The sequence below is a fragment of the Lolium perenne genome, chromosome 4, assembly GCF_019359855.2.
Source record: "Lolium perenne isolate Kyuss_39 chromosome 4, Kyuss_2.0, whole genome shotgun sequence".
NCBI classification, from domain to species: Eukaryota; Viridiplantae; Streptophyta; class Magnoliopsida; order Poales; family Poaceae; genus Lolium; species Lolium perenne.
Genome location: NC_067247.2, coordinates 40,465,724 through 40,482,884, shown reverse-complemented (window position 1 = coordinate 40,482,884; position 17,161 = coordinate 40,465,724). Strand labels below are relative to the sequence as shown.

Genomic DNA, 17,161 nt, shown 5'->3' with positions numbered 1-17,161 from the left:
GAGGAAGGGGATCTGGCCGCCGTCCACCAGGCGCGACGAGGAAGGGCCCCCGCCGCCGCCACGCCCCGAGGGTCTTTGCCCCGGCGGCGCTAAAGGCGGCGGCAGCGGCGGCGTTTAGGGCTGGGGAGTTACGGGAGGCTGGGGCGTTTCTTAGTTCTGGCTTATGACGGACACACCTATAAAATGGGAAGAATTTCACTTCCCGGCCTCTGCACCAACTAGGAATGCACACAGCCATTTTGCATGAGTACTAAGATTTATAATCTTCGTTGAGATTAAAGCATAGTCCTCAAGATAAATTGCCTCAATCCCATTGATTCTTTTTCACTATCACTTCGCACCGCACCTAATATATATGAAAACATGTTTGTCTCAACCCCATGACAATGGTGATCCTAGAGCAACTTAACAAACGTGCCGTCACATATAGTTAAGTAATCCACCGTACGCAGTGCAGTAAGAAACTAGGCATGTTAATCACAAACTTCTGGAGAGGTTATTAATTGGACAAGTTAAAGATGGACTGCAGTGAGCAGCACTGAAACAGTTACAGGTTCGCTACTTGTACCTACTGAAATGCCCTCGCATGTCTCTGCAAGTATCCATGTCTGAATATAGTGCCGTGATTAAGTAATCCCAGGTGTTTTGGAACATGGGAGCATATGCTCCCTATATTTTAAAATACATCTTACACATATTTTAAATTTCAAAAAAATTGAAAGACAAAATTCGCACGTACATCTTCACGTAGTACGCGCTCAAAAAGTCGTTTCATAAAAAATGAACTTATCATATGATGTGTGTAAAAAAGACAAAATTCAGTGCTAAAAACAATAGTTTTCACAGGATAAGTTTTCTCTTTTTTACATAGGTCACAAAACATATTATTTTTTGGTGAAACTTGACGCACACACATATATTGTGGAGATGTACATGTAGAATTTTTTGTCAAAATTTTTCCACACTTCGAAATATGTTTTGTTGGTGTCGGGAGTGGTGTTTTGGAACATGGGAGCATATGCTCCCTATATTTTGAAATGCATCTTACACATATTTTAAATTTCAAAAAAATTGAAACAAAAAATTCGCATGTACATCTTCACATGCTACGCGCTCACAAAGTCGTTTCATAAAAAATGAACTTATCATGTGACGTGTGTAAAAAAGACAAAATTCAATGCTGAAAACAATGCTTTTCACAGGATAAGTTTTCTCTTTTTTACATAGGCCACAAAAAATATTATTTTTTCGTGAAACTTGACGCATACACATATATTATGGAGATGTACATGTAGAATTTTTTATCAAAAAATTTTCACACTTCGAAATATGTTTTGTTGGTAGAGGGAGCATATGCACCCAGGAGCCGAATTGAATTTCCGATGTCATGTGCCCAGGATATATATCCACATGTTAAAAACATCAACACAACAGAGCTACTTAAGCTGAAGTTTTCCATATTAAGCGAGCATGAGTTGGATCAGAGTCGACAGGCCAATAAGGCATACTACACCATTCGGAAAATGGCACACAAAGCCTACAATCTAGTACATTACGTAACGTCTGATTCATGCAGCTAATGCACAAAAGGTGCTTACAAAGTAGAACACTAATAGCACCTGAGCCATCTAGCGCACCAAAGCTGGAACCTCACCATAGTATGGCACATAGAATAGACTGCGGTACAGTTGAGTGAACTTTTTAGGAATCTTTACAAACCGCGAGCGTTTTCCAGTACTGATGCTAACTGAGATGATCTTATCAGCTTTCTTGTATTCGAGGATGACTAGCTCTCTCTCCATGTCAAAAGCAAGGATGTCATAATCGAAATGCCAATATCCTTCAGTATCGATGCTGAGCAAATTGTCCCTCCCGAATACATCAGCCATCCTTACACGATGCTTCACTACCCACTTGTCAGAGCCTTCCAAACTCCAAATTCTCACTACACAGCCATCCATTTCTTGTTTCGCATAGCATAAGACACTTGATGCTTGGCAAAGGCACCCATCACAACAGTTAAACATGTCATTTGCAAACCCTGGCAGCTGAACGATCCTACTATTGAGCCCTTGTGCACTTGTGTCAGGTGCGTCGAGCGCTAGAATTTCACGGAGCCATAAGTGCTTCACATATAACACACCATTTACGAAGAGTGCATCACCAACAAATGCATGCTCAGTTTCCCAAAGACAATCAGACCACGAGGAGTCTTCGGAGAAAAATACCTCAACTTCAGTCGTGGTCCCAATATGGGGGGTCAAGTGCGGGATCGACTGGAATTTGAAGACATAGAAGTGCTGAGACCATAATGGATCGAAGCACAACCTGAGATCAGTACTGCAAATAGGAGGTCCAGGTTCAGTATTTGGAAGTGCCATCCACTCTTGAGTTGCTGGATTGCACACAATGGCATTGGAAATTTCTTCACGCTTATAACCTCCTCCCTGATAACAAAGAAGTAGGCCATTGCTGCAATCTTCAAGGTTTGAGTTCTTATAACGTAGTGGCACAAAGTTAAGTCTCGTGTCAATTTCACTGCCCTTTCCAGGAAGACTGGCGAGATGGATGGAAGTGCCAAGAGACCAGGGAAGTCTGACGGGCTCACGTTGTCGGTACAAGAGGCCGGCAGGAGTTCGTGGGAGCTTCTGGCGGTAGTACGGATGAGAGGAGAAGGCAAGCCAAGACTTGCAAACACATTTGAAGCGGCAAACCGACTTCAGTGGCAGTCGAGACAGGATGTCCACCACCAGCTCATCAGGTAGTACAGATGTGGACATCCCCTGCTGGGGTTTTCTATCTCGTTTGAGCCAACCTAGCATCTGAAATTATCTGCATCGAAAGAGAAGGAAAAATATCATAAGAAAACCGAGAAAAAATAAACTACATGTGTTGTGTAAATGCCATTTGAACTAAAAACTTTAGGAAAGTCCCGCCCCTCAAAAAATAACAAATGCACATTCTTGTTGGTCCCCACCCATGCTTTTGTGGTTCACATCAGAATTAGCAAATGTGTGGCCCTTAAAACAGGAGAATCCTGTACATAAAAAGACAGATTTTATATTCCTAGGCTGTCTACGAAATTGCCATTTCTATATCAAAAGAATATCACACATCATTAAACCAGAGTTCTATGTTTGTAGACATAAAGTTTTTCTCCGCAGTATGCAGGAGAACTACACGTGATTAATTAACAATACAAGGAACGGCCAACTCCAACCTAGACAAAAAACATGAGCCGCCTGTACTGAAAACAAGCGCAAGTCTAGGACTGAAAGCAAAAGTGACTTAACTGAAACTATTAATTCTAAGTACCTGCTGTAGCCAATACAAAACGAACGCCATTTGCAGAGTCCCATTGAGATGAATCCGTCAAGGATTACGAGTCGCTGAGTCGCAACTTGTCGCTGGGGTACCGACTCACAGACTAGTCGTGACTAGTCTCGACTGCTAGTGCTAGACTTGTCGACATGTAGTCGAGTTGTAACTACTAAATAAATACTAAGTAAATACGCTACTATTAGTAGTATACTACAATATATTTATGGCATAGGGGAGTGGCGAGCAACCTGATACTGTGAAAATTGCATCCAGTGGGCAGGGCCTCCACTTCTGTGATGGCATAGGCGAGCGGGTGGCAAGTGAGATGCGGCACAAGGGGATGGGCATCCAGAGGAAAGACGGATGGGTGGGAGGGGTCTGTTTCGATCTTGAGGGGTTGGGTTTCACGGGCAGGCCTTTTTGTCCCAGCCCAGAACTAGTCGCTCCACTCAAAAACAGAGACAAGACGTGATTTGCCGTCAACTTGTCGATCGACAACTTCAACTAGTCGTGTCACTCTAGGTTGTCGACAGTGAGGTTGCAACAGGACGACAAGTCGCGCGACAAGCCACGACAAGTCGAGCGACTCATAATCCGATAGATTAAAACATCCATAAAGTTGCACACAATTTAAAATAAAACATGCATGTAACTAACCAGTTTCAGTTTTTTTCTTTTTATATATACACGGCCAGGTATATACAAGGACAGATTTTGATATTCCTCTCTTGTCTAAGAATTTTTCCTTCTAATCTAAGTACAAAGAATAGCACACATCAGTAAACCAGTTTCCCTTTTTTACTGTTTATTGTGGGTCTAAATCAGCTTTTCTCTTCCATTAAGATATATAATCAACATTCAAGATAGCATTAGACGCTCCCTGAAAAAAAAATAGCCTATACGGTGATTAAAGAGTCAACTCTCCGCTGCAGGTATACACTGCCCCTGAGCCCTGATGGTTGTTGGCACAATACTACAAGGCGTCTTCAGGCCGGATCCCGGGTGATGTCCTGCTCGCTACTCGCCATACCCAGATTACCAGGCTACGACTACACGCATTTGCATTCCCAGCTTTTGCTGATGCGGCTGCTGCTACTCACCCGCGAATTCGATAGAGTCAACGAGGGCCAGATCGAGCAGGGTAGACCTAAATACCTAATCTCCGATTCTGAAGAACTAGATCCAGAAGCGACAATGTTCCGAAGCAAGGAGTACCTGGATCCGCAGTGCAGGATCGCCGCCGCTACGCCGCCACGGCTGGATGGGAGCGAGCACTAGCGTCTGCTGTGTGCGTGGTGAGAGTGGGCAGTCGCTGTTGGGGGTAGAAATGGGTGGACCGTTGTTGGGCCAGCACGCACGGTAATAACCGTTGTTTACCTTATAGTATTTTTATGAAAAAAGGGGATTGATACTTCGGTGATTATGATTGGTGTTTCCTGTCTGGCTTTGAATCTCCGACAAATTACCGATCAATCTGATTATCCACCTTTTATTTCTATTTCCCTTTATTTTGTACAGACCAGGGCATGGCGTCGGCTACATTGCTGAAAAATACTAAAGCCTAAGTTCTTAGTACATGAGTTTCCAGGTGCAGTTGAGTAGCTATTTCAGGATGATCACAAAGTCACAAAACGGTGCTGCTAAGCAGGATGAAGAGTAAATTATCCACGCATCCAAATCTATTCTAGTACTACCCATATTCATCAATAGATCTATTAGATCTGTTAAAAATTTAGATAAACGTAGACACTATCCATTTATGGACGGGGGAGTAAGAAGAGAACATGCCACTGCCCAACAACCAAGAAACAACGGAAACTGAAGCGCGACAAGTTTACAAGAGTTACCAGCCGCTAGACAGAAAACACACAAGAAAGGAACACACTGTTTCACATGTCCTTGTACCAAATGTTACTCCAGGATGTTTATCATATAAACAAGACAGAGAAATTTACTTCTGAGTTTTGCAGCAAAGCAAGATAAATTAGTTTCATCATAATTGATGTCCCTAGCCAGAACACCAAATGACTAAATTCAGCTTATCATAGTCGTTGTTTCATGCGGATTTGAAACTCCATGAGATGGTAGATGCATATTTATCAGCCTGATAATCCCCATCCAGTTTTTATTTTCCTCCTCCAACATTTTTGTACAAAACAGAAGAACTTCATCGGCTCCATTGCTGTAAAGGAAAGCGGGTGGAGTTGGAATAATTGTTACTCCGTACAGTATAAGATGATAAAGTAGTACTAAACAGGAACAACAGTAATAAGACCACAAACACGTGCCTAGTTTAGCGTTCTTTTCAGATAAAGAAGATGCCACAGTCCCCAAAGAACCAAAACAACTTAGATAATAATGCCACGGTAACTGAAATCATGGCAAGACTACAAGAGTTCCCCCAGCCACTATACAGAAAAATAAAATCACCAATAAACGAGCAACTTCAGGTCACTTGAGATGTTCTCAAAAAGACAGGAATTTATTCTGCAATTTTCATAAAGTAGACTAGCAGAAGAAAATGAGAAGTACCAGTTAGATGAACACAACATATAGACAAACCATTAATCCAGTGCATACATAACAGCTGTTTTGGTAGAACTAGTGCCCAAAAGATGCTTACAGATTACATCATTCATTTGGTAACACATACAATCTAACATTCATCTTATGCCCTTCGAAGTACTGAAGCTAGAAACTTGTGGTAGTATGGCACGTAGTAGTAACCCCAGCCTGGTTCGCTGGCATTCCAAATCTCCAAAAGTTTTCCAGTACTGATGCTAAATGGGATGACTTTTCCGTTGCGGGGATTATCTAGGAGGACATTATCAGCGATTCGGTCAACAAGAATAACAAGCTCCCTCTCCAAGTCAAAAGCAAAGATGTCATACTCAAAATACCACGATCCGTACGTACAAGTACGAAGGATTATGTCCCTCCCAAGTACATTGTTAATATTTAGACGATGCTTCACCACCCACCCGTCAGAGCCTTCCAAACTCCAGATTCGCATCATACAACCATCCAATTCTTGTTGTGCAAAACATAAGACCCCACATGACTGGCAAAGACGTCCATTCCAACAACCAAACCCCTGGCTTGGCCCGCTTGCAAATCCTGGCAGCTGAATGGTCCTTTCATTGAGCAATTGTGTGCATGTGTCCGGTGCATCGAGCGCCAAAATATCATGCAACAATGTGTTCTCCACATACAACACTCCATTTACGAAGAGTGCATCAGACCAACATGGATCATCAGATTCCCAAAGACAAGTAGACCATGTGGAATTCTCGGAGAAAAATACCTTCACTTCAGTTTTGTGTTCAACTGCTGAGAAATAGCTCTCCTGAAAATTGAACACATAAAAGTGCTGGGACCATAGTGGATCAAAACACAGCATGAGGTAACTAAAGGTGACGGTTGGTCCAGGTTGAGTATATGGAAGTTCCATCCACTCTTCAGTTGCCGGATTGCACACAATGGCGTTGGAAATTTCTGCATCTGTACTACCTCGACTATAAGAAAGAAGTAGTCCATTGCTGCAGCCATTAAGCTCCAAGGGGTACCCATCACAAGGCAGAAAGCTCAGTGTTGTGTCAATGTCCCTGTCACTTGAGGGAAGTCTGGCGAGATGTATGCTGGTGTCAAGCTCACGTTTTTGGTACAAGAAACCAGTGGGGGTTCTTGGGAGCTTCTGGCGGTAGTGTGCATCAGATGAGAAGGCCAGCCAAGACTTGCAGACACATTTGAAACGGCAAAAGGACTTCAACGGCAGCCGAGACAGTATCTCCACCACCAGGTCATCAGGTAATGCGATTGTGGAAACTTGAGCCCTTTGAAGCACTGAAGCTGGAAACTTGTTGTAGTATGGCACGTAGTAGTAGTAAATTAGCCATGGTTCACTGTCAATCCAAATCCCCGACAATTTTCCAGTACTAATGCTAAATGAGAAGACCATATGAGCGATTCGGTCAGCAACGATAACTAGCTCCCTCTCCAAGTCAATAGCTAGGATGTAATAATCGAAAAACCACGTTTCTGCAGTGTTAGTGTTACGGAGCAACAAATCCCTGCCAAATACATCGTTCATGCTTAGACGATGCTTCACCACCCACCTCCCAGAGCCTTCCAAACTCCAGATTCGCATCATACAGCCATCCAATTCTTGTTGTGCATAGCACAAGACCCCACATGACAGGGAAATACAGCCATTCTCAAAAGAAAAACCTGCTAGTCCGTTTGGAAATCCGGGCAGCTGAATAGTCCTAGCATTGGGCAACTGTGAGCATGTGTCAGTTGCATCCAGCGCTAGAAGTTCATGCGCCAATGAGCTCTTCACATACAAGACTCCGCTTAGAAAGAGTGAAACACCCAAAAGTGCATCACTAGTTTCCCAAAGACAACTAGACCATGTGGAATCCTCGGAGTAAAATACCTTAACTTCATATCTGTATACACCATCTGGGAATAGGTACCACTGAAAGTTGAACACATAAAAGTGTTGGGACCATAGTGGATCAAAACCCAACCTGAGATAACTATGGGAGCCAGATGATCCAGGCTGAGTACATGGAAGTGACATCCACTCTTCAGTTGCCGGATTGCACACAATGGCGTTGGAATCCCCACTATGACAAACAAGTAGGCCATTGCTGCAATGATTAAGCTTTAAAGGGTGTGCATAAGATGGCACAAAGCAAAGTGTTGTGTCAATATCCCTGTCACCCGAGGGAAGTCTAGCGAAACCGATGGCAGTACCATGCTCAGGTTTTTGCCACAAGAGACCAGAGGGAGATCTTGGGAGCTTCTTGCGGTAGTGTGGATCAGATGAGAAAGCAAGCCAAGACTTGCAGACACATTTGAAGCGGCAAAAGGACTTCAACGGCAGCCGAGATAGGATATCCACCACCAGGTCATCAGGTAACGCGATTGTTGTCATCAAAGTTAGTTATATCTACATCAAAGGAGAAGAAAATAGATGATTATAAATCTGAGGAACTTGGTATTTATGCAGAACTGAATGAAATGGTCATACGCACAATATAGGTCAAAATTAGGCCAACACTTGATAATTAGGAACATGTCCCCCGTTTGAACTGAAACCATATCCAACTTTCACCTCATAAACTATATATGAGTGCAACTTTTTGTTGGTCCCCTTATATCAATACTTTTGTGATTTAGATCAGAATTTACAAATGAGCAAAGCCATCAAGCATATTTGTGTATGCGCTGCTGGTCCATGCCGCATGGCACAGAGATTCACCGTTAAATTTGGCATGGGGATGCTGCTACGTACATATAGTTTCGCGAATAATAAAACTAGTATAGTTTTCCCATGATTCGTTGGCCACCCATTTCACAATAAGCCGGCAACAATGGAACAATAATAGGCATGTTGTTATCAACTTGTCATGTGCAAAAAGAAAATGTGATCTAAAAAAGTGAAACAAAAAGTGCCTTCAGAGTCTATGATGCATTGACCCTAGTGACTTGTGAGAGGCGATATGATGAGGGAAATGAGACGGTTTACACGCGAGGACTCACCAGTCACCAGCTAGGGGGAGGGGAATCCAGGACGGCTGAACAGGCTGCAGTGAGATCTGCACGGATCCACGATCTCGGATCAGTAACAGCACTTGAGCGCAGACATGCGGCACGAGCCCGGAGGAGAGGAAGGGAACGGGAACTCACCGGGTGACTGGTTGATTCAGGTAGTGCGCGATGGGGAGCGCGCTCGGTGCTACAATAAGCAGCGGTCGCGCCGGAGAAGGGGCTTGCCGGTGGGCGGTGGCCGCCGGGAAGGCTTGCCGCCAGCTGCTTTGGGGGAGTGGGAGGGACTGACAGTGTGGAAGAGGGGCGACGTCCCGAATTTGGACTGAGGCTGCACAGCCGGTCGCTAGGTCAGTGCAGCTAAGGAGCGGCGGCTCGTGTTGGGCTGGGCCGTGGCCTTAGCGTCCGATTGCTTCTCGAGCTCTTGCGGCCTTCCAGCAAATGTAAACGGATTGAATCAGATCGAATTTTGCTATTACCATATTTTTATATCAGATTTGGATCGGAGCTGATAATGATCAGATACGGATCCAGACGTGGAGTATATCGGATTACGAAGATAGAGCGAACTCAGATCGGAAGCGGATGGTTGAGAAAAATATATAAATAAAATAAGAAATACATTTGTTTAATGTAAAATTTAACATTACACTATAGCTAAACTTTCAGACTTGTTCATATACCAAAGAAAGTTACGTGCTTGTAGAAAATATAGTTGGATCCATGAACTAACTATGTTGTTTAGATAGTTGGGGTAGGATTATTTTATCAGATTATCCTCTTTGAGAACCTCGGATAATCTGCAAAAAATATCGGACAATCCACATCCGTTGAATATTATCAATACCCTATCCTATCCGTCGGATATCCTCTCTTGACTAGTATCCACATCCGCATCCATATCCGGTGGATTTTTAAAAGTGAATATCATTGTTATCACCAGAATTTGACCGAGTCAGAGGTGGGCCGCGATCAAGATGGGCTTGAAGAATATACATGGAAGAATATACGTGAATCGGCCTTATATGCAAAGTTTGGGCTAGTTTGCCCGTGTATCTGTAACATAGTAGGATACGTGTTGATTAGATAGAGTTTGGCTCGTGCCCGGTTGGGATTATTCCCACGTTAGAAAGTCTACGGACTATAAATATGTATCTAGGGTTTATAAAATAAACAACAACCACGTTCACCACAAACCAATCTAGGCGCATCGCCAACTCCCTTGTCTCGAGGATTTCTTCCGGGTAAGCATCATGCTGCCTAGATCGCATCTTGCGATCTAGGCAGTACACGTTTATTCGCTATTAATGCGTTCCTCGTACTGAAGCATTTTTTATGGCGAGCAACGTAGTTATCTTAGATGTGTTAGGGTTAGCATTGTTCATCGTATCATATGCTATCGTCGTGCAACCCTTAGACATCTAGCCGCCCTTACGCCTATCTTAGGTGTAAGGGCGGCACCCCGCATGATCATTATTTAGTAGATCCGATCCGTTATGGTTGCTCCTTGTTCTTCAAGGATTAGTTTAATATCTGCATAGTTAGGCCTTACAAACGGGTTGAAGGATCCAGTGGCGCGTAGGGTGTAGTTTGCTAGCCCTAGACAGGATGTTCCGGGGATCAACCTCGTGTTGGTTTTTAGGCCTTGTCTAGGGTCGGCTTACGATCACCGTGCGTGACCGTCAGGCTCAATCACGAGTAGGATGTTCCGATTATGTGGTGAAAACCCTAAATCGTAGTAGGTCGTTTTAGCTTTATTTTGATCAAGCAGGACCACCATATATTCGTACACCCCGTACGGATCATGGGTGGATCGGCTCTTTGAGCCGATCTACAGGACAACCTGAGAGCCGATCGAGGCTCGTATTTAATGTTTACGTGTATGCCATGCAGGAAACTAAGCGAGGCACATCCATCACCTTCCTGACCAGGTATAGGTCAGGTGGCACGCCCTTGCACCAGCATCGAACGTGCGTGCCGAGTCTTTGCGGGCCGTCGCTCGGAGGGACCAGGGCCGGCCGCGATCCCGGGAGCCTCCGGCTCTATCGTGTTGCCCGTCGGCTGCTCGCCGGTGGGTTTCGACCGCAACACATTCTCGCACGCCGGTGGGACCATCTTCGACATCAACCGCATCGCCATCTACATCTGAGATGGCGGAAGGCACTCCGATCCACGTACGAGGATTTGACCGAGGAGCTCAAGAAGAAGTATGACGAGGTCAAAGCGATCCTCGAAGCCGACCTCATCGGCTCTTTTCACAGAACCCGCTCACATGGCGTCAGGTGGAAAGGGTTCTCACCTGAAGGCGCGCTCGATGGAGTGGACCTATCCGCCCCGTCAGAAGAACGCACCAGGTCTCTGCGTCAGGAGATTAACTTCATGGTAGCTCATTCGCTACACCGCCATTCTGAGAGCCTGGTGAACACTTTGGAGCGTGTCGCTCTTCGGGTGATCCAGGAGATCATGAGGCATCAGTACTCTCCGTCAGGACCAGCTCTCGGGATTTACCAAGGAGAGATGCCACTCCAGTCCCGTCCGCCACTGCCATTCGCGTTGGCAGCACCAGAAGTGCCGAATTCACCGGCATACGTCGTCTACAAGATCGGTGGTGACCCTAGCGACTACCAGTTCTTGCATGAGGCGCCTAAGGAGATCCCTCACGGATACACGTGCACATACGTGCCGCATCGCAGAATCGGGCACTCACAAACCAGACTGCAACAGCAGGGACTTCTGGAACAACAGGAGGAACTTCGGGAACGGATCTCGAGAAGCAGACGTGGCTAGCTAAGTATGCCACTCCGACAAACCTCCAGAGCTCCGCTCCTGCAGCTTGGCTCGAAGCTGGAAAAGCAAGCATGGCTGGCTAAGTATGCCACTCCGGCGAATCTTCAGAGCTCGACTCCTGCAGCCAGCACCGCGGATCAGATCAGTACAATCCTGAGAGACCAGTTCGGCATGGTGCCGAAAAGGAGGACAATCGGCTATTCCAAGCCGTACCCCAACGAGTACGAGTCGATCCCGCTACCACCCAAATATCGGCTACCTGATTTCTCCAAGTTTAATGGATCAGATGGTTCCAGCTCCATCGAGCATGTGAGCCGATATTTGGCACAGCTGGGCACGATCTCAGCATCAGATGAGCTGCGTGTGAGGTTCTTCGCACAGTCCCTCACATGATCGGCTTTCGGATGGTACACATCGCTGCCACCAGACTCAATCCGGACGTGGAAGCAGTTGGAAGAGCAGTTCCACATGCAGTATCACTCAGAGGCTTCCGAGGCTGGCATTGCCGATTTAGCACAAGTACGTCAGAAGCGTGGAGAAACAGTGTCAGAATACATCCAGCGCTTCAGGACCGTGAGGAACCGATGTTATTCGGCTCGTTTGACCGAAAAGGAGGCAGTCGAGTTGGCGGTGGTGGGTCTCGCATCACCGATCAAGGATATGGCTTCCCAAGCAGACTACCCTTCACTGGCGCACATGGTTCAGAAACTGTCATTATATGAGCAGCGCCACCCAGAGCTGTACCAGGACAAATTCAAGTGTGCAGTAGTCCTGGTTGAAATAGAAGAAGATGAAGGGTCTGCGGGAGATCAAGAGGTAGCAGTGGCTGAATGGACTCGGGGGGCAACCCCCATATCCTGCAAATGGGTTAAGCCACCAGGTCCGCCCAGAGGGTTTGATTTCGACGTAACTAAAACTGAGCAAATTTTTGACCTCTTACTTAAGGAGAAGCAGTTGAAGTTACCCGAAGGCCTCAAAATCCCCACGGTACAGGAGTTGAACGGAAAGCCATACTGCAAATGGCATAACTCGTTCTCCCATACCACCAACGACTGCAGGGTGTGGCGTCAGCAGATCCAAATGGCGATAGAACAAGGACGTCTAATTTTCAACCAGTACGCCATGAAAGTCGACACTCACCCCTTCCCCGCCGTTAACATGGTGGAGTGCACTTACCCTGGAGGGTGCCAGCCAGGATTCTCGTTCAACATCAACATGGTAGGACCTGGACACCACTCTGGTAAGGACGGAGACGAGAGCAGCTGCTCTCATAGCAAGGACACAGAGGGAGCCGTTCCACGCGATCGGCTCCGTCACGATGGCAAGCGCTACATCACAGAGGGAGAAGTAAGGAATCTGAGATATCAGCGACCTCTCTCTGATCACCTCCTCAACAAGTATGTGAGTCAATATGACCAACGCCGACGACCCAACGACGATGGTGAAAGAGATCGTCTGGCTAGGGACGCCAGGAGACATCGTCGGCATGATCGCGATGAGGAGGAGTACGAGCGCCGTGCCAAGGAAAAGTCAAGGGAGCAAGACGACGAGGATAGGCACTGGGACTGTCCCTTCTTCAAACACTGTTGGGATTCAGGAATGAGCCGATTGCCTACAATCGGCAACTGCCCAGAATGTAAACAGAAGAAGAAGGATGCAGCTAACGTGTCCGTGTTCAAATGTCTAGGGCCTCTCCCGCCTCGGAACAAGCACGCTGAGTCCTCTCGAGTGGAAGATCTCGAGGAATTGGAAGACGATGATGAAGAAGAAGATAAGTACCACCGGCCAAGGTGGTGCCCTGATGGACTCAGCCGTTCCCAAAAGCGTAGGGTTCAGCGACTACGTGGTTTGGAGGAAGCCGAAAGGTTATACCTGCACACGTTGAGGAAGGCGCGACCTGATCTGGCTAAAATTCAGTGAACCCTGGACGAAGAAGGTCGGCCACAAAGGAAAGAGTGGCGCCCCAGACAAAAGAAAGCCGATGATGAAACATCGGCTGGCACAAACATGGTGTTCATCCTTCCGACGGAGTTTAGTGCTCCAGGATTAGACGAAGCACCTGTGGCACAACTTGACTGCGGCCCACGGCCAGTTATCTTTGAGAAGCCACGAGAAAGAAGCTACAGACATCTGAAGGCCCTGTACTTGCGAGGTGATATCAATGGGCAGCCTGTCAACAAGATGCTGGTGGACACCGGAGCGGCAGTCAACATTATGCCATACTCCATGCTACGTCGGTTGAGACGCTCTAGCTCGGATCTGATCAAGACCAACGTGACACTGAGCGATTTCAACGGCCAAGCGTCTGACGCACAAGGTGTTCTGAACGTGGATCTGACCGTAGGAAGGAAAACCATCCCTACGACGTTCTTTATTGTCGATAGCAAGAGCACCTATGCTGTCCTGCTAGGAAGAGATTGGATCCACGCCAACTGTTGCATTCCATCCACGATGCACCAATGCGTAATATAGTGGGATGGAGATGAGGTAGAGGTCGTCCATGCAGATGACTCAGCCGAGATTTCAACGGCTGGCATGAACGCTTGGGAAACAGCAGGCCAAGAGCCACTCTCAGGCATCAATTTGGACGACTGCGAGCGCATCGACGTGACAAAGGATGGGGTTAGGCTGGTCTTATCCACCGACCTGACCGTGTAGTAAGAACAAACCTATGGACAAACGTGGCGAGGCCGATCCTTGGGATCGGCCCCAAAGATCTATGGAGGAACATTACAAAACCTTCATTGAGCGATTCAATCGACATGGAGGCCGATTCCAGCAATCGGCCAAAATTATCTTCACCACACATTCTGCCTGTGTTCAACGTCGATCTAATGGGCAGCGGTTTTACGTCGGCTGATGAGAGTCAACATTAGTCCTAACGGAGCCGACGTTCAAATACAGTGCCTTGGCTAACTACAGAGCCGATATCTGCAGTTACCTGACAGATTCGGCTCGGGGGGCACCTAATCAGAGGGACATGTGTGATACATGTTCAGTGAAATATTGGGGGCCGATAGAAAAATCGGCCAGTAAAAAAAAAATTCTCATGGTATACAGCCGATGCACGGACATCGACTTTAGAGCTAAGAAACAAAGCCGATGCACAGCCATCGACTCTAGTACAATTACACAGGATCTACCCACTGCGTGTTCAAGACGCGGATTTTCACCAAGTCGGTCTTCAGTCCAGCTGTGAGGCTTTCTGCTTCCTCGAAGGAGTGAACAATGAGAGCTTCCTCAGCTGCAATGGGCCGATTTTGGTGCCTGAACTTTCTCTTCGAGGACTTCCAACCCTTTGCGCCAGTTCAGCAGTACTGTCAGAAGCGTCAGTTTTGGCATACAAGGCAGCCTTTTGTTCATTAAGCCGTTGGTGTTTCGTCCACAATATCGGCTTGCAACGGAAGAAAAGGCGATCGATGGGGGCAAGTTTGGCTGACTCTGCATGGTGGCTGTCTCGGAATTACTTGAGTTCGAAGCCCTTTGTCTGATCTGTGCATCCTCACCGCTATTCTCGCCTTGACTGAGGCTCGGGGGGCAGCTGGCCTGGTAGATGCTCTGTTTTTAGGAGCCGATTGGGGTGTCATCGGCTGGTCCTTCGTCGCAACCTTCTTTAAAAATGGTGAGTTCTTGCAGAAGAGATCACTGGAGCTGGTGGGAGGAATTTAAAGGCTCTCTTGAAAGCAAGGGTCTTCCACATTATCCACCAGAGCTTGAAGTCATCAGTCGAAGAGTTGAAGGATAGTTTGTGAAGGACCGATGCGTTGCCATCGGCTCATTGAGCATTGGCTAAGTGAACAAATCAGCAAAATCAGTATGAGGGGGAATCGGCTAAATTAGCTTAAAGGAAATCGGCAAAATCAAATTGGGGGAAATTCTTCATTGATAAACAGGATTTCTTACATGAAGAGCTGATTGCTCTCAAAAGGAAGTACTAGGGGATACATTGCCCCATCTACTACTATTGATCCTATGCTAAGGGTCCTATCTACGGGCCGTCGCTGCCCTCGTCGTCGCCGTCGTCGCCTCTGTCGGCGCTACTCCCGGCGGGCTCGTCGTCGCTGCTGTAGCGGCCGCCGGCGGGGCCCTCATTGTCCTCATCCTCCTCGTCAGCGTCGTCGTCGTCGCTGTCGAAGTCGTTGAGGTTCCCCGGCCAGGGACAGAAGCGCTTGGCCGGCGGTTCGTCGGAGGAGGTGTCGTCCTCCTCCTCCTTCTCCTCCTCCTCCTCCTCGGGGGAGGCGAAGTCATCACAGGAGAAGCGATCATCATCGCTCTCCTCCTCCGTTTCCCCGTCGGCGAGGAAGCGGAGGTCACTTTCCCCGTCGGTTGAGGACTTGTCGTCCTCAGACCAGACGGAGAAGTCGTGACTAGACTCTTTCCCGGCTTCGATGGCGCGGCGGATGTTGGCCGCATGGGCCTCCTCCGGGTTCCACTCTGGCGTCGGCTCGCGGGAGGAGGAGGATTGGGTGGAAAGACCCGATGAGGCAGAGGAGGAAGAAGACATGGTGGCGCAGCAGAGCTTTTGGAGTGCTAATGCGAAGGGGATGAAAAAGCAGACTGTTTGGAGCGGTTAAATAAAAGGGGATATAGTAGAGATTCAATGCCGCAGCAGTTTCCGAGGAGATGGTGCCCAACAGAAAAAAAAAACAGCCAAGTCACGCGGAGAAGTTGAGAAGGCAAGGCATCATGATGATGCTGCGATGGTTCTGCCACGACATGTCCCGACGAAGAAAAGCAGAGTGATTTTGGAATTATAAATTCCAAAACCAGGGGGGCATGTGTTATCACCAGAATTTGACCGAGTCAGAGGTGAGCCGCGATCAAGATGGGCTTGAAGAATATACATGGAAGAATATACGTGAATCGACCTTATATGCAAAGTTTGGGCTAGTTTGCCCGTGTATCTGTAACATAGTAGGATACGTGTTGATTAGATAGAGTTTGGCTCGTGCCCGGTTGGGATTATTCCCATGTTAGAAAGTCTACGGACTATAAATATGTATCTAGGGTTTATGAAATAAACAACAACCACGTTCATCACAAACCAATCTAGGCGCATCGCCAACTCCCTTGTCTCGAGGGTTTCTTCCGGGTAAGCATCATGCTGCCTAGATCGCATCTTGCGATCTAGGCAGTACACGTTTATTCGCTATCCATGCGTTGCTCGTACTGAAGCTTTTTTGATGGCGAGCAACGTAGTTATCTTAGATGTGTTAGGGTTAGCATTGTTCATCGTATCATATGCTATCGTCGTGCAACCCTTAGACATCTAGCCGCCCTTACGCCTATCTTAGGTGTAAGGGCGGCACCCCGCTTGATCATTATTTAGTAGATCCGATCCGTTATGGTTGCTCCTTGTTCTTCAAGGATTAGTTTAATATCTGCATAGTTAGGCCTTACAAACGGGTTGAAGGATCCAGTGGCGCGTAGGGTGTAGTTTGCTAGCCCTAGACAGGATGTTCCGGGGATCAACCTCGTGTTGGTTTTTAGGCCTTGTCTA

General features: G+C 46.9%; 2 protein-coding genes across 3 annotated transcripts; both read right to left on the bottom strand.

Moving 5' to 3' along the window:
- Positions 1–1,437: 1,437 nt before the first annotated feature.
- Positions 1,438–9,199, bottom strand: LOC127292253 (uncharacterized). 2 transcript variants are annotated; one of them, XM_051321613.2, is made up of 5 exons: positions 9,016–9,199; positions 8,869–8,924; positions 5,854–8,275; positions 4,537–5,503; positions 1,438–2,832 (listed from the first exon to the last, which is right to left on the bottom strand). In XM_051321613.2, the coding sequence occupies exon 3, from the start codon at positions 8,258–8,260 to the stop codon at positions 5,990–5,992; it is 2,271 nt and encodes a 756-aa protein (XP_051177573.1). In that variant the 5' UTR covers positions 8,261–8,275; positions 8,869–8,924; positions 9,016–9,199; the 3' UTR covers positions 1,438–2,832; positions 4,537–5,503; positions 5,854–5,989. The 2 variants fall into 2 exon arrangements, with proteins under 2 accessions (XP_051177573.1, XP_051177575.1); XM_051321615.2 differs by having other exon boundaries at positions 5,945–8,275.
- On the bottom strand, positions 1,629–2,780 carry LOC127346705 (F-box protein At5g49610). The gene has a single exon (XM_051372980.1). It carries the CDS (start codon positions 2,778–2,780, stop codon positions 1,629–1,631), a length of 1,152 nt encoding a protein of 383 aa, XP_051228940.1.
- Positions 9,200–17,161: the final 7,962 nt, after the last annotated feature.

Coding starts and splice junctions, on each gene's coding strand:
- LOC127346705 (XM_051372980.1), bottom strand. CDS start 2,780: ATGTCCACATCTGTACTACCTGATGAGCTGGTGGTGGACATCCTGTCT.
- LOC127292253 (XM_051321613.2), bottom strand. CDS start 8,260: ATGACAACAATCGCGTTACCTGATGACCTGGTGGTGGATATCCTATCT.